Consider the following 24,577-nt stretch of genomic DNA (forward strand, 5'->3'; position numbering starts at 1 on the left):
AATTCACAACAGTGAAGAAGTGGAAGGAGACATTATGAATATACTCTGAATAATGGTAAAATATTATTTTATTGTATACTCATTCCTTCTCAAAAATTGCAGAGGTTTAAAAGAGTTTCTAGATCTAGCCCCACATCCTACACCTGAAAGGTCATATATATACTTCATCCAGCCCATTGAGAAATCATGCAGCCTGACAACCACTCTCCTTTTCTCTAGAAGCAACCCATCCTTTAGCTGACAATCTGATTCTGTTTTTTTTTTTTTTTTTTTTTTTTGATTTTTCGAGACAGGGTTTCTCTGTGGTTTTGGAGCCTGTCCTGGAACTAGCTCTTGTAGACCAGGCTGGTCTCGAACTCACAGAGATCCGCCTGCCTCTGCCTCCCAAGTGCTGGGATTAAAGGCGTGCGCCACCACCGCCCGGCGACAATCTGATTCTGAAGAGAAACAGGGTTAATTGGGAATATTTTACCTAGAAAAACCACAAGGAATACACTTACTATATAATTGTGATATACCATTGTATACCTAGTTACTTTGTGAGTTACATGTCTTTAAAATGCACTAACTGTATTATAAAATGCACTTATACATGTATGAATTAGACTTTTCCTTAATCCTCATTTGGAAGAACTTTTACTCCTTCCTCATCTTTGAATTCATGGAGCTTTTCAGAACCTGAATATCAGAGGGGCAAACAAAGACATGGACAAAGTATGGTTGGGATATTCCCAGGTATAGCCTTACCCCAAATTCCTGGCTCTAGACCGCATAGAGCTCTCAACACAGCACAAGCAGGTAAATGCACTGTCATTGTCACAGGTAGATTCCTGAGGCAATCAAGGAATCTGCTATAATTTAATACCTAGTCCTTCTTTTGAATTACCAAAGATTCAAGGGGTCTCCAGAATGCTAGCCCAGTGTCCTCTTAGGCTAACATTACCTATTTCACAGTGAGTTAAGAGCATGAATGTACTTATAGAAGGTAACTAAAGGTGTTTTACTAACCTAAGATGTCAAGAAATTGTACTTGACATTAAAATCTACAAGTAAAAACTTATCAGTACATAGAAAATTTGATCCTTCTAGGTCTAATAAAGAGCAAAGATAGTACTAAGGCATTTTAGCTTTCTCTTCCTGGAACATAAATGATCAGTAACATTTGTACACTTTTCATAAAGTAAAAAGTTCCAAATACTGTGCATATGAGCAATGATCAATGGTCCATCATCTCCATCCTTTTGAAACCTTGGTCTGGGTCAGAGATGCAGATGGATACCCCATAGGAAAATTGCTCATGGCAGTGACTCTGTTTTGGTCAATCCAGGTCAGTCAGCTCTGACTCATAAGGGTTCTAGTGTGCTCAAAGGAGGCAGGGGTGCGGGTGGGGGGTGGAGGCTCAAGTGATGTGTTCTGAGCTCAAACATACATGCACATTCTGAAGTCAATGTAGCTGAAATGACTGAAGCCCACTAACGAGGTTTACGGTAAAATCCAGCTGGTAAACATCACAAGGATGACCAAAAGGAAGTTGAGTTCTCTTCTTCTAGTTTGTCACATCCTCAGATTGGTGTCTAAAATGTCAAAATATGGAGAACAATGCCCCAGAATATGTTTTGATAACTACTGACTTAAATTAAACAAACTACTAGTTAGCAACACAAATTGTGGTGAAGGCAACAAAAGGCAAGCATGTCTTCAATATCAGTAGCTGGATGAAGAACTACCAAAAGGCGGCTTTATTTTAAGGGTATCCCTGTGTGGAAAGGTGTTATTTCAGGTGAGAGAGGATCCATATGCATTAGTCATTTTCTGAACACAGAATTGCTGTTTCTGTTTACTAAAATGCTAATCCATTGAAAAACTCAATAGTGCACCTTTGACTAAATATTTTCATAATCAATGATACAGAAAGAACAATAGTCATATGAGGGCACATTTCTTTTTTTGACCTTGAAAGGGACCCTCATATTGGAAATTGTTACAATATACTTTGATGTGTGTAATTTGTAGCCATAGAAGAAAAGTTTCTTTTAAAAAAAAGAACACAGAAGTTTCAAAATGCAAGCTATACTTATTTTTTCTGTTTTTAGATTTTTGGAAAAACTTCTTTTGTGCACACTTTTGGAGTGACCCAGCTCTGTGTCTTTACTATCCAGGGAACACAACAACTTCCTTAAGGAAATGAAATTGAAAAATTGAAATTTATGCCCTGGCATTGCTGAACATGCATAGTGGTTCTGTTGATCTTATTCACATAGGGTTTCATGGTCTAAGTTGATGACCAGGTCTCTTCTTCAAAAGGGCACCAGATTTTATTACAGATGGTTGTGAGACACCATGTGGTTGTTGGGAATTGAACACGACCTTTGGAAAAGCAGGTAGTACTTTTGAGGCTGATCCATCTCCAGCCTCTTCTTAAGAAAATATGGTGCATAAATTCAGAAGTTTCTACAAAGTGAAGCATTAAAAATAATGATTGGGAAGTCATATTGTGGTTGTTATTTGCTATGGCACGTTATTCAAGCATCAGGAATCTTTGCCTTTATAGGACCTTCCTTAGACTTTGACTAAAGGCCTTAAGAAAAGGTTAGTGGAAATGCTGCCTTCATTTGCTGATTATAAATATTCTCCATCTCAAGTATTCTCCTAATCCCTTTTAAATATATAAAGAATATAGTTTGAAAAATACAATGCAGATAATTTTAACTTAGTTCAAATTATCCTTCTTAATGTGCTTTCATATTACATGAATACAAACTAATTTGTCCAGACATATCAACAGGCTACTATTGACCATAGCTTCCTTCCCGCACCTAGAAAAACTGCTTTCTTGTAAGATGTTCTGAATAAATCATTCAAACTGGCATTCAGGACAATCCCAATTCACTAACAGGTGTTAGGCTGCAAATAGTAAGATTTTATATTAGAAAAATAGGGAAAAATTATCATTACTACCTCATACACTTACTACACATATAAAATAAACAAGAGAGCATAGAAGATACGGGAGTTGGTTAAATGGTCTTAGTTTATATGTAATTCATACTTTATAGTAAGGACACTAGCCATACATATGTATGTCTGTGAGTAGGGGGGAAAAGATATTCAGTGAGGTCGGAAGAGGAATACAGAGAGAGAGAGTCAAAGAGGAAGGGTTGACAGTCTCTCCATAAAGAAACTGGACTAAGATGTTAATATGTAATTTTTTGTTGGTTAATTCTGATACTGCTACATATTTAAACCAAACATCATTTGACTAGCAAGAAATTCAGTCTAGGAGTCAGAACTCAAGTACGAAGGTCAGGCAAAAGGTCGAATCTGGCAAACCAATTAGGAGGTTAACAATGCCCAAGGAAAACAAAGTTGGCTAATCTCCAACAGACATAGGCAGTCTAGAATTTAGAGCTAAACATGATAGAACTAGACAATATGGGGCCTGGTGAACAATTGGTTAAAAGAAAAGGAGAAGAAGAGGGTATTTCTGCCTTGCAACAGACAACTAGGGAAATGGTGGAACAGGTGCCAAGCAGAACTCAAAGGTAAACTTGGCTGCCCCATCCTGCAGATGATTATACAGTTTGTAGGAAATTCTAGCAGAGTGCTGTTGAATGCTCTTTCTTGCTCAGTTCTAAAGTTGACCTTTTAAACACAAGAAAGCCAGAGTAAATACAGTATGAGAAAATAATACAGGAGGTAAATGATAGATCTAAATTAGCACACTTAAAAGAACGTTTCCTATATTGTCAAAAGTTTATTCTCTTAGTTTTAGTTCCATTCTCCTTCACCTGCTCACTCATTTGTGAACACAAAATATTCTTTTCCTTGGTTAATTTTGGAAAAATGCAGTAAAGAAAAGAATAATAGAATTTTAAGTACAGATTTCTCTCTTCTGTAAAAAGGGAGATGAAATAGGTTCCTACCAATTTGGATAGCATTTTAAAATATTATGACTTCTTATTTTAAATTCAAGAGCTTCCTAAGTATTTGATATATCTATCAACAGGTTGAAGTAGATAAGAAGTTTTAAGCATTATTTTATAATCTATGTCCTTAAATTTAAACCAAGGAAGAGCCTATTCTGAAGGAGGCCTATACTAATAAGATTAAAGAACAGTGGAGCCATGAAGACTCTCAAATTCAATAGCTCTTCAAATACTTCAAAAGCTGCTGTGTTTGCTCAGCCACTTGATAAAGGGTCTGTTCCAAGTGTGAGCATTTCAGACAAGAAGGGCTATCATTTATATCATTCAGTGCCAAGCCTACTTCACTACCACTGATGGATCTGAAGAAATTTATCGTAAGGTACAACCCCTGAGATTTCCAACTGAGTGACAGAAAGAGGGGTCCTCCAATGACTAGAGGACCGTAAAGATGGCAGAGACAGTTACTTACCATATATATTTAACTGTCAGAAACCATAATTTTGAGACTTAATTTTCATATATCTCTAGTAAAGGGAAACACATCACTACTGTACTGTTCTGTGTAAGGCACATCCCCCCAAAAGAAATGGTATAATGTGAAAAACAAACAATGGAACATTAATTTGAAAGTCAATTATATTTATATATATATACTTCTTCAATTAACACACTCATTTAATTGCAATTACAATGATTCAAAAGAGTTGAATGATGTCAGGAGAGAAACTTTATACCCAAGAGAGAAAAGCAATGTAAACAGTCTAAGATCTACTCTAAGTAACGATGAGTAGCCAAATGTTTTCTTTGTAGAATGAGAACAGCTGATGGAAAGCAAGAAAGGATTTAAGATTTCAATAGTTTGAAGATAACTATCTGGTATAGAATTTTCCATAATGTTCAAATATGATCTCCCCTTTAACATTCACAAATTAAATTTTATCTCTTGACATGTATAATCCATAAAAATCTAAGGTCCATAGCTATAGAGCATCTGAACCAGATCTGCCCTTTCACTTTATAATGAGTTCAATTATAATCTTTATAAAATCCCTAGAAGCCACAACTTTCCTACTGTCTTTGGTCTCGTTCAAAATGCAGAGACAGCAAAAGTTTGTGATGTGTTTTACATGTGTTATGCATGTGCCTGTCTGTATGGGGTGGTGATACACGTAAATACAGACAAGATTCAGGCATTTTTTTCTTTCTTCTTTCAAAATTCATTCTTGTAATCGAGTGTTCTCATATTTTAATTATTTTTTAAACCACTGATATGAGACATATATGATTACTTTACATGAAAAGTATGCATTTTGTATTTTTCTTAGACATCAATGAAAATACCATTCTTCAATAGCACATAATTTCTAATATAAGTTTAGAGTAAGAATATGAAAAAATAAATGGGAAATTTGCTTCTGAGTAAACTCAATATTTTAAAATTTCATAAATCAATAATGCAACTTTTCTTTGGGGGAGTACTTTCTTAGTCTTATTAGCTCCAAATAATCATGGAGTCCTAGAAAAAAGCAACATCTCCATGCATGAGCTCCAAAGACATTCAAGTTTGAGAAAAATGTCTTCATCAAAAATTTAAATAACCACATATATGGCCAAATGAAGCATATTTATACTTTAAGCTAGGATGTACTTGTTTCATCAACAAAAGCTTTCTGGTTTTAGACTACAAAATAAACTCCAATTTCTGCAAAATTGATGCCTTACTTATACACTCTAATTCTGTAAAATGTAAATATCAATAAAGCAAGATCAAAGCATGTCTCGCTCAAATGCCATTATTCTCTATGTTAATTAATGGATAAATATAATTTGCGAAATACATTTCATAAAATTTAAGTTTATTCTTGGGTATGCTTAAGGACAAACATTAGTAGATAACATATTGAATGACAACACAAAATACCAAAGGCTATACAACTCTCTACAAATGAAAAAAGTGTTCTAAATACTTTACAGAACATTTCTGGCTATCCTATGTAGCCAGGTTTCATTATCCTGAATGATTATGTAATGTAAGCTAAAGAATTCACTGCTTTTCAATAGCTTGAAAGAGGAACCAACAACAACAAAGCGTCCAAAGTTCTGACTTATATTCCCTCTAGAAATACACTCTGCCTATACCATCATTATCTACGTGCTGATAAATTCAGCTATCCAAAGAAGCAATAGCAATTATTTGGAACTTTAAAAGAAAAATAACATATCATTTTTGCCTGTAAATCAGAAACTTTATAATCAAAACCAGTTTGTACTATGCTCAAAAGAAAAACCCTAAAATAACAAAACTCTATCATGTTTTTGAACTAAAAGCTAATTTTCATTTTGACTATAAAGAAATGCTTTGCTACAGACTAGAAAAGCAACTCAATGGGAAAGAGCTTTCTTGCGCAAGTATAAGATCTGAGAACTTATTGCCAGTATCTACTAAAATCCTGGGTGAAGTAGCACCTATCTGTAAATCCAATGCTGGTAAAGCAGAGACAGAATCCAGGGGCTAACCTTGGCCTTAATACACCATTGCATGAGTGAGCTAATTAGCATCCTTAACAAATTTCACTTCATTATCTGTAATACTTAATTGTTTACAACTATTTTATGATATTTATGGTAGATTTTTAATAGATACACTTTTGATAACCATAGTTAAATAAGTGCATGTGTAGGTTGAGACTGCTCTTTTGTTCCTGGCTGTTCAGACACAAATAATCACACAAAAACTATATTAATTACAACACTGGTTGGCCTACAGCTTAAGCATATTTCTGGCAAACTCTTATCTTAAATTAACACATTTCTATTCATCTACATCACCATGAGGCTGTGGCCTTCAGAGTAAAGTTCCAACATGTCCTTCTCCTTCGGCAGCTACATGGCATCTCTCTGACTCTACCCACACTCTCTCTCTATCTCTTCCAGCCTGACTATATTCTGCTCTGCTATAGGCAGAGGCAGCTTCTTTATTAACAAATGGTAATAAAACATATTTGCAGCATATAGAAGGAATCCCATGTCATACATGTAAATGTGAAGCAATTATTTCTCAATAAAATAACTGATTTGCATGAGCCTTGGAATTAACGACATCGTTCATAATTCTTAGATGATAAGGATAAATAACCAATAGTAAAGACATGACAGATTTAAAGAATTTCATTATCAGCTTCATTGCTTAGTTTTTTTTAGTAATTATACTTAAGCACAAAATACTAAAAATACTAGACAAAATCATATCTTTTTGAGTTTTTGTGTAGGGCAAGAATACACACTTTGATCATAACATTCTACTTTAAAGTCAATAAACATTAAAATACTTAAAATGTTACAACTCATCACTGTATCTGTTGTACTCTAAGTATCATCTTGCTAATATATGAAGGAACAGAAATACATTAATTTTCATGTTTAACTTCCAAGAATATTGCTATTTGGATCTCTCCTGGTGTGTGAGGAAGCTGGATGAGCTGAGGCTAAAATGGTTTCAGGTAAACTACAGTGAAGAATTGTGCAGGTTTGGATACGTGTATGGGATCAGGAGCGCACATAGCCACCATCATTACTTATAAGTTGTGGTACACAGTCCATGATAACATCAGACTTATTTATGGAATCTATGTTTTAATATGTCTCACATGTATATTTTAAAAGTTAACCACACAGATATAAGTGAACACACACTTCTGAGTTTTTTAAAATATTTGCATGGGTATATTACAATTGATATGGTAATGTCAATTTTAAACCCACCATATCTTAATAGACAGATGTGGTAAAAAATACATATATCTGAGAAAGGAGCAATGATGTTAAATTACTTCTGAAAAATACATTTCTGTCACTCATAGTGAAAATTCATATTCTAGCTATGATTGGCAAACATGATTTACAAAATTTAAATCAGTCAAAATTCTGACATATTTTAAATCATCTCTCATAATATAACTATTTTTCAATCTTATTTAATATTCATGAGTTTTATTTAGACTATTAGATTATCGTGAGATCTTAATCCCAACATACATTCTTCTGTATATTCTTTAGGTCCATTAACTGAGAGAGCCCACAGACAAAAATTGTTATAAATCTTTAGACAAAACCATTTAGCTCATAGAGCAAAATCTATTATATATATTATTTCATTCTCTTAAATTATACATAATATGCCTATGATATGAGACTCTGAACATGCAATTGTAAACCAGAAGAATGGGTAACATGGATACTATATACTCTACAACTCAAGGAGAAATATAGACAATAGCTTATAAAGTAAGTGTGGAGACCAAATTTACTCTTTTATAGGAACACTGAATATATATGTGAACACATATGCAGTAACTAAAATCTCTGAGGTGGAGACTACATAGGGTGCCTGAGGTAAGTATTTACAAATATCTGTGTACCAAGATAGAAAAAAGTCTATACAATCTTAATTTATAAGTTATGCTTTAGTAAAGATACAAATATTTTGCATTCATATTAAGCTGTGATTTGAATGTTGTAAACTAGGGTAGTATAAGATAGCTACCCCTCCCCCATAAAAAAGAATTTAGTCAGAGAAGCCATTAACTTTTTCAAAGAGGGGGCGAGAACACAAGTAAAAAGAGCATTCTAACTAGTGAGATATGCTTTATGCACACTGACAGTATTTCTAAAAGGCAAGAAAAAGATGGTTTGTCATCCAAATCTCAAACCATGCTGACGTAGAGAAACTTTATTAAATTTCATATATTCACTTACCAGGACTTTGACCTTTCAGAAGTTATGAATCTTTCTGATCCTCATATGTAGATTAAGGATAAGAGCACTAGACCAGACCAGCCTTACTGACATAATGTGAGGATTGCATGGGCCAATGTAAATGGAAGGCTATGAAGTGCTATGGAAATTCGACCTCTGACACTAATTTTAAAATAAGCACAGAGACTACCTCACCAAAGCAATTCTATTTGATGTGAATAGTCTGTAAAGTTCATTTTTGAATTCTATGTTTAAAAAATCAGAGTCCATGCTTCCCATTATCCCTAACACTCGTTCATCATCACCCACCTGTACATATTTTAGTTAAAGAGCAGAGGCCAAGGATTCTGGCCAATAGGGGGATGCTATTATAGTGTGGACTGTGGAGTTTAAGAGGACCTACCATTTCTTCAGGGTAAGGATGGCAGAAGAGAGAAATAATGATTAGAACCAATGGGTAGGAGGGGTTATTTCACAAAGAAATTATGGGAAGTAAAAAAAAAATTAAAATATTCCTACAAAATAGAGAAAGGCAGGTGATGAGAAGCAAAGCTGGGAAAATAGTACAGGAATAAGGGAGGGACTTAGTAAGGAACAATGTTCAGTTACAGTAATCTAAAGGAGTGAAAGGAATTATTATGGGTTAATGAGCTGGGGAATCAGACATGGAAAAAAGAATTTGGAAAAAGAGAGTTCAGGCCATAGTGAGGAAGACTATCTGCTGAATCCAAGTATTCTAATAAGTATAATAAATATAATATAATATAATATATAATACAACATGATAGCACAACACCACTCCCAGGACTTCTACACACATCAGCCTCCCACTATGACACCAAGACAGTGAGTAAGTGCTTTGGTTATGAAAACAGTGAAAAGACAACAATCCATTTCCTCACTACAAATAAATGGCAGAGATGAACGTGAACCCCCAGAGAGTAATATTGTAGACACTATTCTAGCACAGAGCAAATTTATACATTTATTGATAACAAAATCACACAATACCTACTTGATCTGGAGGCTGCAACAGTTACATGAGCCTTGGGGAGACAAAAAGATCAGAGTTCATTTTCTGTTGGGCATTTACTGCTGGGCATGTGACCTATCTCTAAGAAGAGTTTGTTTCCCCAGTGAAGTTTCCTATTAGAAGCTGGTGAAACCGCCTCATTCAGTTAATAATATATATCATAGGTGAATATGTATTGTTTTTAAAGGTTATAATATTTCCTAAATTCATTATCATCCAGAAAAGCATAAAATGGATGACAGGAATCTGAGCTGTTGTCTAAGAATTTCCAAAGTCAGGAGATACTTAATGAATTAGAGACATACAAGTAATACTACAGATATGTTCTTGAGTATTTTACAGCACTACAATAGATATTCAGAACAAAACTACCCCTCCATTCTTTATCACCACACTGCACAACAATACAAATGTTGTGGAGAGATAGCTCAGAAGTTAAGAGTACTGCTTGTTACTTCCAGAGGTACTGAATTCAATTCCCAGAAACCACATGGTGGCTAACAACCATCTATAATGAGATCTGGTGTCCTCTTCTGGCATCCCAGCATACATGCAGATAGAACACTGTATATACAATAAATAAATAAATAAAATATAAAAAAGATTATGTTTATGCAAACCCAGTAAAGGGTTGCTTATGTATTACTGCCTATAATCATATATGTATTAGACCAATCTAAAAATAATATAGTAACTATATTTTGATCATCAAAATACTTTTCATACTTTCATCTCAAATTCCTGAAGTGAAGATAAAAGCCAAATTAAACCCTCTTGCCAGGAAAGAAAGGAAGTTAGTCCCTTACTGTCATTAAATATCAGGGACTGCTAAGAAATATTTACCAATGAAAAAAATTATCAACCAGACCCCCTACAAATGTTTAAAAGACATACTATTATCTAGAGACTGAATAAGAGAATGTGGTCAATTCTTGAGTGTAACGCATGTTTATACATTCCTTAAAACTAAAGATAAAAGAGAACTGTAAAAATATAAAATTGCATTTGCTTAAGTTTTCTTGATTACATAAAACGTATAATAAGGAGACATACAGACACATAATAAAAAAGAAAAGATGGGTACATATGCTCCATATCACTGTTAAACATTTCAGGAGGCATCCTTTTCAATGTTTTGTGTTTTCCCAAAACATCTATAACCAAAACATCAAAAAGGCAAATCTAGACTCTATTTCTTTAATCCAAAAATTATCCCTCACATGTACAGTACCCTCTTGACACAATGTGGTATATAATTAATTTTACAGTAATTACTTTGCCTTTATTTGTTTCATAAAGTCCTGATTCTGTGTAACAGTGTTATATAACCACACTTCAGAACCTTCTCTAAACCAAGCAACACAGCAAAGCCCTGCCTTCAGCAATCACCCTCCAGTGAGTCATCCAAATGATATTATTTGCTCATTAGAAAACCTGGATACTGGTTGCAAATGTCATACTCTGAATTTACATTTTAAAAGGCACATATTGCAGCAGTTTAATAAAAATATTTTTAAGATCTCAGGTCAAATTCAACTATTTACTCATCTGTTCCCTTAGCTTTAACTATTTTTGGCCTGTGTTCAGATACTTCTCACGAGCCATGTTTGTGATGGCTTCTTTTAGCATGTGATCTTGTGACAGCTGAAATGCCATGTGGAAAGGGGATGCTATTGTCATGATCATGCCCACCTTTTAAAGCCTGTGACTGTTCTGTTGTTTGTTGAAGGAAGCTGCGGAATCTGCGTAGCACCACTAGGAGAGCTTACCGGGAAAGATTCAGCATATCTGACCTGGCGGCTGGCTGCATCGTGTCTGGCTCTGAAAGGAGCTGCCCTGCATCTGAGCTCACTTCCTCTTCCTCCCAGCATTCTATTCTGTCTACTCCACCCACCTAAGGGATGGCCTATCAAATGGGCCAAGGCAGTTTGTTTATTGACAAATGACCTTCCTCCATCACTCGTTTATTCTTTCAGACTGATATTCATTTTTAAAGACCGAGGCATATGCCTTACAAATAACATTTGAGGTTATAACTTTGCATGTACCATTATACAGTAAACTTGGAAGGGTTTACATAAAAGCTGTGTGCATCTACATTCCACTCCAGAATACAGAAAACAACAACAAGAGAAGATGACCTGAAACCTATGCCTTATTTTAAAAGAATAGTTTTTCCTTTTTGTAGACATTGGTTACAGAGGAAACAAAGAAAACTTCCTAAGAAAGAATATGTGGCAGGTTACCGGGAGGTGGGAAAAGAGATCAGGTGAATGGGAAAATGTGCATATTGCCACAAAATTTTTGTACAATTTTCTAATGCAACTCATTTTCTATAAAATTGTATCAAAACAATTTTTAACATTATAGAGATGATAATCACTAATCTCACCATTGCTATCATGTCAAAACACATGTAGGAAATACAAATATAAAGGAAAATGTGCTACAAGATTACTAGAAGGGCATTGGCTTTGTAATAAACACACTGCTTGATTTTACCAGCTCCATGCTGGAGAAAAAGACTCAGGTCCTCAGAGGCTTGCCTACTGGCCTGTTACAAGAGGCGAATACAATTCTCCTTCTAGGCTGCACAAGGATATAAAAGTAAATATGTAAAAGAAAAGCAGAAGGCCTTCAGAAGATGTAGCTCAAAATACAACTTGCACCTATATTACCTAAAAAGGGGAATTACCATTTGTATTCTGGCTTACAAATAACAGTTTTTTTTTAGGACCACACAGGTTTTAATTTTGATTTAGAGCTCACCATATACTATTCTGGGTGAAGAAATGAAACAGGGATACATTAAATACAAAGGGTACTGTGTTTCCTTTTTGCAGGTGAACAATGTGAAACCGCAAGATAAGATAATATACTGGAAAATAACTTCTAGCTTTCTAACCATGCAATATGAAACCTGTCTGTTAACCAAGTACATTGAGGTCTGTGCTATGCATCACCACATTGCCATTATCCACTATACTGAAGAACCCTGGGACTGATATACTGAAACAGTATATAATGCAACTGTGTAGGGAAAGGCTTTCTGCTATTGTTTTTGTGTTTTATTGTGGAGCGGACCTGTTTTTCGTCCCACCGCCTGGCTAGCTTAACCTGAAATAATCACATGGAGACCTGTATTAATTAAATTGCTGCCTGGCCCATTATCTCCAGGCCCTTAGTGGCTAACTCTCACATATTAGTTTAATGTGTATTGCCACTTGACTGTGGCTTACCGGCATGAGTCTAACCAGCGTCAGTCTTGGAGAGGAGAACCATGATGTCGGCCACACTGACTTCTTCCTCCCAGAATTCTGTTCTGTCTTCCCTGCCTACCTGAGTTTGCCTTATCAACTAGGCCAAGGCAGTCTCTTTATTTAACCAATGAAAGTAACACATAGACAGAAGACCCTCCTACACCATTTTTGCTATTCTCCTAGACATAGGCACTAACTTATTTAAAAACTTATTGTATTGATACAAATAAGCCTTGATGCTCAATTTTCCAAATTTTGTATTATTTGGACAGATAGCTAAAAGCATACTTGAAGTTTTCTCCTCCCTTGCCTGCCCCCAAAATAGCTCCCTTTACAAAACTCTGGGAAGACAACCACCATGAGTTCCCCAGAGATCTGAGTCAGGTTGATGCCTTGCCATTTGATATGTAAGACAAAAGACACACAGGTTCAAGATTGACATTGCTTGAGAATTCAAACATGTTACCTACAACATACTTGTACTTCATAATGACAGAAGAAATTCAAATGACTTTTGAAGAAACTTGAGATTTTTCTGGTATTAAATTCAGTTTCTTTGGAATTCAGAATCTGAATAATTTCTTTACTTGATAAAGGCAACCAGTCTTGACACTAGCAACTATCTCCATTTCATTAACACGCTAGAAAACCAATTATCATAAAACATTTTTAATAAAGTCTGAAATATAATAATACAAACTTAATTTATTCATATTTCTATATCTAAAGTCATTCTGCAATAGTTTAAAGGTGAAAGAGTAAGTATAAAAGATTAAAGGCCAAAAAAATGAGACTTGAATGATGTTGTAGACAAAAAAAGAATGTTTAAGCTTGGAACAACAAAAATTTGCAAGAAGATAGCTCTCCTTCGCCTAAGGAATATGGTAGACTCTTAAGAAATTAGCAATGGAGAATCACACACTGCAGAGTTCCTTTATCAAATCTCTCAAAAGATTAGAGGGCAAAATCTAATACCCACTGTGCTTTCTCATGCTAATATATGGAATTTTTGAGTTGAAATTATTACCTGAATAAAGAAAAGAGACAAGATATTATACTAGGGCATCTAAAAAAAAAGCATAAGACTTTGAATGAGCGTATAACAGGAGCAGGAGGTGTGGTAGGGTTGCTGTTGGTATAGAAAGGGGCATTCATTATACCTCTACTCATGAAACAGGTTAAGCTTGGAAATGCAGGAATGTGTCACCTGATCTTTCCTTGCCAGCCCATGTCTGAAAAACTGTGCTGCTAGATGTGGCAGCTTCACTTGGATGGAAGTAGAATGTCCTTTTTTAAAGGACAAAGAAGAAAGAGAAGGAAGAAAAGAATTGAAAAGAGAAGGAAAGAACAGAAGATGGAAGGAACTCCAGTCATTTGGTCTAAAAACAGGAAGGCTTGAGAGAGGTAGTTTAAAAGAAAATGTTTTTAATAATTAAGAACTTCCATGTTTATCTTGTGAATCAGATCCTTAGAATAAAAAAATTATTTCATTGCAGTCACTTTCTTTAACAGGGAGGAAATGGTAGGCACAGACTGAGTAGGCAGATCACAACTACACAAAACCAAGATGACAGTATGGTTTTAGTCTTCGAGTTAAGGTCAACTGCTTCTTACAGGTGGGTAATCGTGAGGGTTGGGGCAAGTGTATTGTGGAAGCACTTCCTTAATCCTTTGTCTCAGAAAAGAATCTACATTATAGTAAAATACACTAAATCAGCAGGTTTTTAAATATTTTTAAGTATATAAAGAGATATCTCAAGCCACCAAGTAAAATATCCAGTGGCAGGAATTTATTATATCATGTAGAATCATTGACCAAAGCGGTCCCATAGGTTCTGCAAAACTTCACCAAAGCTGTTGGTTACTCTCCATAACATGATGGTAAAGCCCACTGCTAAAGACACACTTACTATGCCCAACTAGGATCTTTACAGAAAGTATTTTACATGCTACTGGAAAAGAAAAGTAATCATCAGTATCACCCAGGTACAAACCCCATGACCTACAATAGCAAACTGCCTGCAAAATTGTGGCACCAATGTTGTGGAGTAACCACTAACCACTTTTTGATTGCATTTAAAGCTTATACCATGAGATGAAACCAATACCCGAGACTAGATAGGCCTGAGGGAAAAACCCATGACTCTTATTCTGCTAAAGTGACATCGCAATAAAATGACTCTAGTGTACATCACTGGCTGCATCACCCACACTCCAGGGCAGGCCTCATAGCTAGGAGCAATTGGCCAAAATAAAATGTAATCCATGTGATTTTTTGAGGATTTTTTTTTTGCTTTGTTTGGATATTTCTAACTTATTAGTTTTCTTGTTTAGTTTTTCTATTTTGTTTTTTGTTTATTGAGCGAAAATATACAGTTAGGTAGATAGGGAGTTAGGGAGGTAGGATCTGGGATAAATTGAAGGAGGGAAAAGTATATGATCAAAATATATTACATAAAAATTTTAAAATAAAAATTTATATAATGAAACTTTTTATTTTCCCTTGCAAATACATTTCCCCTTACAGTTTCTGAGACCTTTCACTTCAGAAAGAGCTACATGAGCCTGCTGTTAATCTCTCTCCATCACCTTACCTTAACCTACCTATGCTATAGGTATTCTGCAATATTCCATGGTTAACCTGAAACTGCAGTCTTCTTTTCCTGTAATCTTTTAGAGACCTGGACATGAAATATTGCTCTAGTACACACATTCTTACCAAGTGACTTCCTAGTTCAAAAACCTTCAACCATGTACCATAAACTCCAGGAAAAAGGCTAAAACTAATTAATGTAGATTTTCAAATCTTCTATTACATGATCTCAATCAGTGCTGTCAGCTTTATTACAATCACCATTCCTTAATCTTTTGTACTACCCATTATCTAAAGACAGTCTATGCTTCCAGCTATGGAATGGCCTTCCTCATTTTACTATACTGTTTCAATGCTAATTCACAAGGTGTAGGCATATCACTCTTCTCCTCTCTACTTTACCCATTCTTTGTCTTGTTTCCCCATGGAACACATTTGCTTCTCTCCCACTTGTTACCTTATATCTTACAGAATACTTTGGTTTTATACATATATGCTCTAGTAAGGGTTGGGTAGCATAGCAAAGATATACAAGAAAGGACTGAATAAGAAGCCAAGAAATCTGTAGACATAAGTAAGCAGCAAACATCAGAAACAGTCTCCTTGCTCTTTCTCTTGCTCAACCCCTTCCTGCCCCACCTATTTCCCTGTCAACTCTGATTTTTTTTTTTTTTTTTTTTTTTTTTTTAAAGTGAGCTGGAGAGGGGAAGTAGACAAGATTGCAGGGCAAAAATTGGGAACTTGCGGGTTAGGTGGCAAGGGGCAAAGGGGAAATGGGATGAGAAACATGAGAAGGGGAGGATGGGAGGAGCTCGGGGGATTGGGATGGTTGGGATATAGGAAGGGAGGATACGGGAGCAGCGAAGTATATATCCTAACTAAGAGAGCCATCTTAGGGTTGGCAAGAAACTTGACTCTAGAGGGGTTAGCAGGTGTCCAGGGAGATGTCCCCAGCTGGTACCTTGGGCAACTAAGGAGAGGGAACCTGAAATGACCCTATCCTATACTGATGAATATCTTGCATATCACCTTAGAACCTTCATCTGGCGATGGATCGAGGTAGAGACAGAGTCTCAGTTTGGAGCAACGGTCTGAGCTCTTAAGGTCCAAATGAGGAGCAGAAGGAGGGAGAACATGAGCAAGGAAACCAGGACCACGAGGGATGCACCCACCCACTGTGACAGTGGAACTGATTTATTGTGAGCCCACCAAGGCCAGCTGGTCTGGGACTGTATAAGCATGGGTTGAAACTGGACTCTCTGAGCATGGCGGACAATGAAGGCTGATGAGAAGCCAAGGACAATGGCACTAGGTTTCGATCCTAATACATGAACTGGCTTTGTGGGCGCTTAGCCTGTTTAGACGCTCACCTTCCTGGACATAGATAGAAGACCTTCGTCTTCCCGCAGGGCAGAGAATTTGGACTGCTCTTCAATATCGAGAGGGAGGGGGAATGGTGTGGGGGGAGGAGAAGAGGAGTGGGGATAGGGGGAGGGGAGTGGGGGGAGGGGGCAATATTTGGGAGGAGGGGAGGGAAATGGGAAACGGGGAGCAGGTGGAAATTTTAATTAAAAAAGAATAAAAATAAAAAAAAAGTGAGCCATGTCCTAAATTTAAGAAGAGATAGAGAAAGGAGGACTGTTGAGTTATACACACCTTCTCACTAGTCAATAATAAGGGGTAGAGATAATTATCAGAGGCAACTATGAAAGATTTTATGTAGAAAAGCAAAGTGTGGATTAATTGCTTATTAGAACAAAATACCACTTTCAAAAATTTTCAGAATTGTAGTTTTCGGAGATGTAGCAAAGTTCATAAATAATTCAGTACAAATAAGGTGGGCAATGTTAGCTACCTCAAGTCTCTTACTTTTCAGGATGAAACTGAATTTGAGATCCATGTTAGCCTTTTTAAAATGTACTTATACTATGACATATTGAATTTAAACAGCCATATTCACTAGCAGAGAAAAGGATATTTCCCTGGCAGTGCCGTCCCAACTCGGTAGTCGGTATAGCTCTTGCTCGGGTGGAAGTTGAAAATAAAGAGGAGTCCTGCTCTCTCAAAGGTGATGGTCTTATTCCCTTCATGTTTTTCACTCACGTAGGCCTGCAAGGATGAACACATTACATTTAAATCACTCTGAGATGCTGTTGCAAGGAAACCATCTCCAAGAGGCTTATTTTGTTCTTAATATGTGTTGTTCATTATTATTTCAAAATGAAATCCCCGATCTCTATACTTTTGCATGTTACAATTTTGCCAAATAATATCAAAAAACAGTTTAAAGACTATAAGAACACCGCTGTTCCACCGTGAGAGCACACATAGGGGATTAGTGTTGTGGACAAGTCTGAAGTAAAAGCCAAACCAAACCAAACAAATAAAACATGGCATTTCCAGTATATAGCATTTGTGTATATTAGGCATAAGTATATTTTCCTAAGACTCTGCTTTAGTAACCAGATTAATGAGGTAACACAAATAAAATTATTTTTCAAATTTACTATAAGGTTATATCCAGCTTCAAAATTATAGTTCTTCTAAAAATCATACATTTTTACATAACTCTGCAGAGACTCAACGGCAACCGAAAGTCCACTGCAATATGCTGGGGATATTTCTTAATAATATGAAAAGGTCTAAAAATACATTACATCTGTGCTTTCCCTGATTTCTGTTTACAGCTGGCTTTGAGAACCTTTGCATCTTCGGCTCCACTTTGCCCCAACTCTAGTGTTGGAGATTTATTGCCATGTTTATCAGCAGCATCTCTCCTGGTAATTTAGCAAGGAGAACTACAGCTGCAGAGTAAACAGTGTGCCTTTTGGTATTCAACTTTGTTCCTCCTGAAAAAGGAGCATCATTTTGCTCTTTCTTCTGGAAATGGCATCTCTAATAAACATGAGCAGGGCTGCGTATCAGGGAACCAGTCTTACTTAATATACAAATACCTGTGTTCAATCACTAAACAAGCAAACCATAGACACTAAAGTAAAAACACATCAACAGTAATTTCAAACAGTATCAATAGAAAGTAAATGGATTATAACTAACACATACTATATGCTAATTTTTGCATGAGGAAAATAAAAGCCTGTATAAAATTTGCACCTGTTAATTACATTTTCTCAAACATATTGAAAACTGAGACTTTAATTCCAAAGAGAGTTCAGACTCATGCAAAATACAACACAGCACGCAGGTATAAATGGCATCTATTGGAATGACAAGCTAGAGACCAGTTAAGAAGGGGAACAGGAATAAAAAAATCTAGGTGTTGTCAAAGTCGTTATTTTTTTTATGACAGCATAATTATTTACACAAAGGAAAACCAGTCAAAACAATTAAGATGTTGCTGCAGCAATTTCCAAAATGGGTTTCATGCAGCGTGTCTGCCATTTATTTTTAACCAATTGAAATGAAAATTATTAAATTTAAACAACAACAACAACCAAACTAACCAGGAAGCTAAGCAGGGCAGGATGCTTACCATTTTCATTATCTATTGGAGAGACTCCTGTGACATGTTTTGACAACTCCAGTACATTACAGGGCACTACACACTGAATAATGAAGCGCTGTTCAGAAGGTCTGCATGCAGATTTAAACCGCTTGCCATTCTAGGCATGCCCAGCACTGGTGACTAAAACATCACATTCAGAGTAAAGAGCTTACCTGCGGAGCTGAAAGCCAACCACATCTTTCCTCTAATCTATTCATATCTCTGTCAAAGTTATTTAGGAACTTATAGCGAAGAAGGTCGTCATCAGTTAAATGAAACTGCCTTCTGGCGTAATGGTAACTCTCATTATTCCCTTTCCTTGGGAAGTCTAACCACTCAGGATGGCCAAATTCATTACCTGTATTCAAACAAACAGAAAGGTTTGAAAATGTAAAAACCAGGCAGAAACAGTATCATTTCTTACTAAGAGATCTCCATAATTACATATTTCAAAGTTATTTAAAAATCAATTTAGAGTCTAATTTACTAGAGCAGCATCCTGTGGATAATGTAGGTGTCTTCTTTACAAACAGAAAGTACCAGGCCGGGGAGAAGTACTCAGGGACTAAGAATGCTTGCTGTGCAATCGTGAGGATGTGAGTTCAAATCTCTCACATCTACACAAAAAAGCCAAGCATGGCTGCATATGTTTTAACCCTGGCATCACTGGGTAAATATAGGCAGATAATTATAGCACAGTGGCCAGGCAGTGTGGCCAAATTGGAGTGGTATTGCTTGGGCAAAAGTTCATGACTCAAGGCAGTAAGGAAGAGGGTAAGAGAGAAAGACACTTGATTCTCTCCTTCTGCCCTCATTTGTGTACACATAGGCACAAACCGGCATATGATCACATGCATCACACACATATACACCATACCACAACCATACCACCACCAACATCAAAGTCAAACAAAGCAAAAAAAAAAAACAGAAAATATCACGTTTAGTCTCTGAAGTGCCATGGTCCAGCTTCAGCTGATTAAAATATAAGGAGTTTCCTATCACACTACCACAGGAACACATGTTACAAATGTCCCATGTCTATCTAAGCTATCACTGGTATTATTAATTGTCCGTATTCCTTTCTCAGGTTTCCTGGTTACTTTAGACATATATCTATAATTTGGTCACGTGCAAGTGTGTACAAGTGAGACACTTGGATGGGAATTCATTTAAATTCATTCAAAATTATCTACCATGGAATTGCATTACATAGTAAACTTTGCTAAGAGGCTGTGCAATTTTCATTTGACATTTCAGGTCTAGAGTCATAATAACAAAAATTTCATAAAACTACACTATCTGCAAGCAGTTCACTAAATTCTAATATTTCGCTCTAAATGAAAATATTTCTTATGATGTGTACATAGTACTTGAGAGGAAAGACAGGTTTCTGCCTCTGTGAACCTACACTGATTGTAAGATGTTTACTGAGGCAAGGGGCCCCTTTATACTACACTTCCTTCAGAAAGAGAGAACAGCAGTGGAGAACTCAGCCACAAATGGGCACCTTCCACCAAGGTTCAAGGACCATCTCAGAAGAGGGAACAGAAAAATCGGAACAGTCAGGGGTCAAGAAGAACTGGAGAGAATCACTCTATTCTGGACATGACTAGACTATTACACTCGAAGTTGAAATCCATGCAAGATGGAACAATTGAACTAGTATGAAGAAAGAAGCATTCATGAGCTTCTCTAGCGGAGGTAAGGAAAGGCGGTGGTATCCTGGGAGGAAGAACGTGTTTTTCTTTAAAGGTGTGGCCTTAAGCTCTAGGGAATCGCCCCATATCTAGGAATACATGTGATGCCCAAATTGGACCCATTGGGTTATTTAAACTAAATTCTGGACAAATATTTAGTGTCATAACCCAAATGAGATTTTTGTATTCATTGTAATTTTTATTTACTATGTTATCAAATATAAATTCAATTACTTAAAATACAAACTAATATATATATATTTAATACAGAACATGAAATCAAATTTCTAATAGGAAAATAGAATGTTATGATATGGTAAAGCTCTTATTAAGTCGTTACATATTGATTTCTATTAGATACACGGAAGCCTTTTAAAAATTCTTCCCTGGAGAGGCGTCTTTTTAAATCAGAAGGACTAGAAAGCTGCAACAACAACAATCACAACAAAAGTAGAAAAACTGGACCAGTGGCTACAGACAGAAAACATTCTACAGAGTGGGTGTTCATGCTATCACAGTTGTAAATGAGCTGACCTGCGGCAAATTAAGTTTAATGTAGGCAAACTCAACATCAAATTTCATTTCTTGGTTCAAAGCCATAAACACAAGTGCAAAATGAATGGAAGTAAATCACGTGAAGACTCAGAAGGTGACCTTGGAATAGCAGCCAGTCATTCGCAGGCTGAGCCACGAACCCTGCAAAAAGCCTGTTAGGAGCTCTCTGGCTCACACACCTAATGAAGAAAAATACTACCATTACAAAAAGTTAAAAAATGTTCTCCTCAGTTGTGGTCTACAAATTATTTAGGAAATATGGTACTACTCGAGACAGTACAGTGAAATATGACCACCGAAATGAGCTGATAACTAAGGGCTGCTGTATATTAAAAATGATCAGAAACCTAAATGTATTTTTGCCATGTCCAAGGAGATGGGATTTCTTTTAGGATAGACAACTCTGTGGACTGAGAACAACTTAGTCTGAATAAGCATTTAAAATTAACAAAATGGAAAATGCTATTCTAAATCACATATAAATACCATGTATGCATTCCACATCATTTGTTTATGCACTTTGATTAATTTGATAGGTACTCAAAACCTGGGATCATAAGGTTCCGGATGACTCTCTGGTATCCCATGGAATATATCCTATATGTATTCCTTTATTTATGTTTCTTAAGTGGAAAGGTTTGCTTTATACTTGCTAGGCATCTTAGCCTTTAATATATTTGAGAAAGACATACTCTATTTGAATCTTTTGGAATTAGGAAAATGGATCACAAGGAAGAATTTCTAAGAAACTAAAAATAGAAATTATGAAGAGAAGCAGTTTTTTAAAACTGCTGGCTGGTTTATCCAACAGATAAGAGGCTAAGAAAAGTCACATTGGAAATTCCCCTGGGACCTTGAGGCAATGACAATGACACTTGTGAACCCCACTTCTGAGTCCAGATAGGCACTACAAGTAACCAGGCACTCACCAACAAAGCATCTTGAGGCTCATTAAGTTATGATAATGATCAGTAGTACAACATACAGAATGCTACCAAATTCAAAATGATGGGATGAGAACAATCAGGCTCTCACTTGGGACAATTTGTAAGAAACCTCACAGTTCATGCCATGCATGATTCCCTGAGTTCAACAGCGTAGTCAAATTGAGTGCTTTCAGAAAAGAGAAGGCTGACATATTTGGACAAACAACTTTAGAACACCAGGAAGCAGGTGAGTAATGCTGCTACGGTTAATGACTCTAGTAAATTCTACAAAATTCTTTCTCTTCCTTTCCATTTCCTCTGTACACTTTCCCATTCATGTTTAGTTAATTGTGAAAAACCTCTAAGCGCAAAATTCCTATTGGGAGTCCTTTGTCTGTAATTAATTTTTTTTTCCTGTTTGATGTAAAGGTCCAAGCTATAAATTGACAAGAAGCCAGCTGGTAGAGTGATGCAATTCAAGACAATATAACTAACAAAAAGCTCCAGCTCTGTTAGCTGAACATTTTGATTAGCAGGCTTGTGTATTTTGTTCTCTGAACTGCAATGCATACTAATTTTACCTAGGAATTAATTAAAGTCTACCGTGGTCTCCGTGCTGTGGATGTTATATAAGTCTGTGTTGTTCCTAAGTTTATGTATACATCAAAATAAAGCACAGTCCTAATGAAAGAGGGGAAAAAAAAGAAGCCCTTCCAAGTCTATGCTTAACTGTACTGAAAACTAGCTTTTAAAGAAGTCCTTTGTTTTAAATCACTTTATATTTTATATCTGTGATGAGTGTGTTCTTAACAAAGCAGAGAACACAGGATAAAATAATTTTCCAAATCGGGATCTGATAGTTTCCGTTTTAGAAAAATTTGACTTGCAGTCACTAACCTCCCTTTCTGACACAGATGTGCATTGTTGTGTGTGCTGCCTACATCTAAAGTTTCATTTTTGTTTTATATTGGTCATGTGCACAATTTTAATACATGACTACATTTTTAATACTGCTTATAAGCATATGTAGCATGTCCAAGTATCACCCCTCTCTTATAGAACCTATAATCTAAAGGGGGAGAAAAGACACAGGAGAGTGTCAAAGAGACAGAAAAGATCAATGTGAGCTATCATAACAAAAAGAGTGGAGAAGAATGGAAGAATACCAGATTCCACTGCCCTCAACCAGGGTTAGATGTAAGAACTCTGGCTTGGTATCATTGGGAGGTAGAGTAAGACCATTCTAACACTCAACTTATACAAGCAAAGGAAGGCAGTCAGTCTTCAGAAGTAATCTCAAAAATTGTAGAAAATTACTTTTGTTATGAAGGGGCCCACATCTCTGTACCAGGTCCAGGAATGGCCTGGGAAAACATAAGGTAACAGACTTCTGTGGTGTACTGTAAATGGGCTTGGAAGGATACATGTTTCCCAGTGGTGGACTTGTATATAATAAGGCAGAAACTGAGAAACTCAGTTTCTTGTAGAGAAAACAAACACCTGGGATAGAAATGCAATACCCAGAGTGTCAGAAAGAAAACCAGAGCAAGTGGGAAATGGAGGGCTGAATGCAGGGAAGAAGGACATCCCAGAGGAAAAGTTGTCAGCCATGTAATCAGTACAGTGGCCATACAAGTGGAGCTAAATCTCATGTACGAGAGTAATTTAGTAACATCAGAAGACATGGATGAATGGAAAGGACATTGATATATCTGAGAATACATCTGAATTACTGACAAGTGAATCAAGAAAATAGTTGTTCTAAGCTTTCTATTTTCCTTATTCCAAGATATGCTGACAGGGAGAATTTAAATAAGTATCTGACAGAGAAGGCCATTCCCAATGATGGCCATACATTCATGTTCACATGCTCTCTATTTTACACATTAGAATTAAAAAAAGACTGTTTAGTGTTCTCAACAACGTTATGAAAAATATAAGAACTAATTGCATAACAGATGAAAAATTCTAGTTCTTCATCTTCTTAAGTACAAGTCATGGTGATGTTTGCCCTCTTGCACCATATAAGGGCAGAGTAGCAACTAATCTCCATGACTGTGATGCTAGCGGAGGTGTCAAGGCCCAGTGATGGATGCCAGGCGTATGGTAGCAAGGCATTCTGTTTCTCTGTCCCAGTTCTTATTGTCTTCTCCTCACCAATTATGCATAAGAAGAATGAAAGGGATTGTTAAATGAGCTGTAGCCATTTGGAAGACCATTTTTAATTCAAACTATTTTCGAGTTTGCTCAAATCCATGAGTGAGGTACGTGCCAGGAGACAAAGTAAATGCTCAGGTTAAGTACCTGGGTCTGAAGGTTGTCAA

General features: G+C 36.2%; 1 protein-coding gene across 1 annotated transcript in view; it reads right to left on the bottom strand.

The window, feature by feature from the left end:
- Gbe1 (1,4-alpha-glucan branching enzyme 1) overlaps window positions 1-24,577 on the bottom strand; it is a 239,138-nt gene that overhangs the window by 9,140 nt on the left and 205,421 nt on the right. Inside the window, exons 13-14 of the mRNA XM_057765932.1 lie at window positions 19,246-19,430; window positions 17,544-17,676 (exon numbers count right to left, since the gene is read on the bottom strand). Coding sequence (XP_057621915.1) covers window positions 17,544-17,676; window positions 19,246-19,430 — 318 coding nt within the window. The remainder of the gene's footprint in view (window positions 1-17,543; window positions 17,677-19,245; window positions 19,431-24,577) is intronic.

Source organism: Chionomys nivalis, chromosome 3 (assembly GCF_950005125.1).
Source record: "Chionomys nivalis chromosome 3, mChiNiv1.1, whole genome shotgun sequence".
Taxonomy (NCBI): Eukaryota; Metazoa; Chordata; class Mammalia; order Rodentia; family Cricetidae; genus Chionomys; species Chionomys nivalis.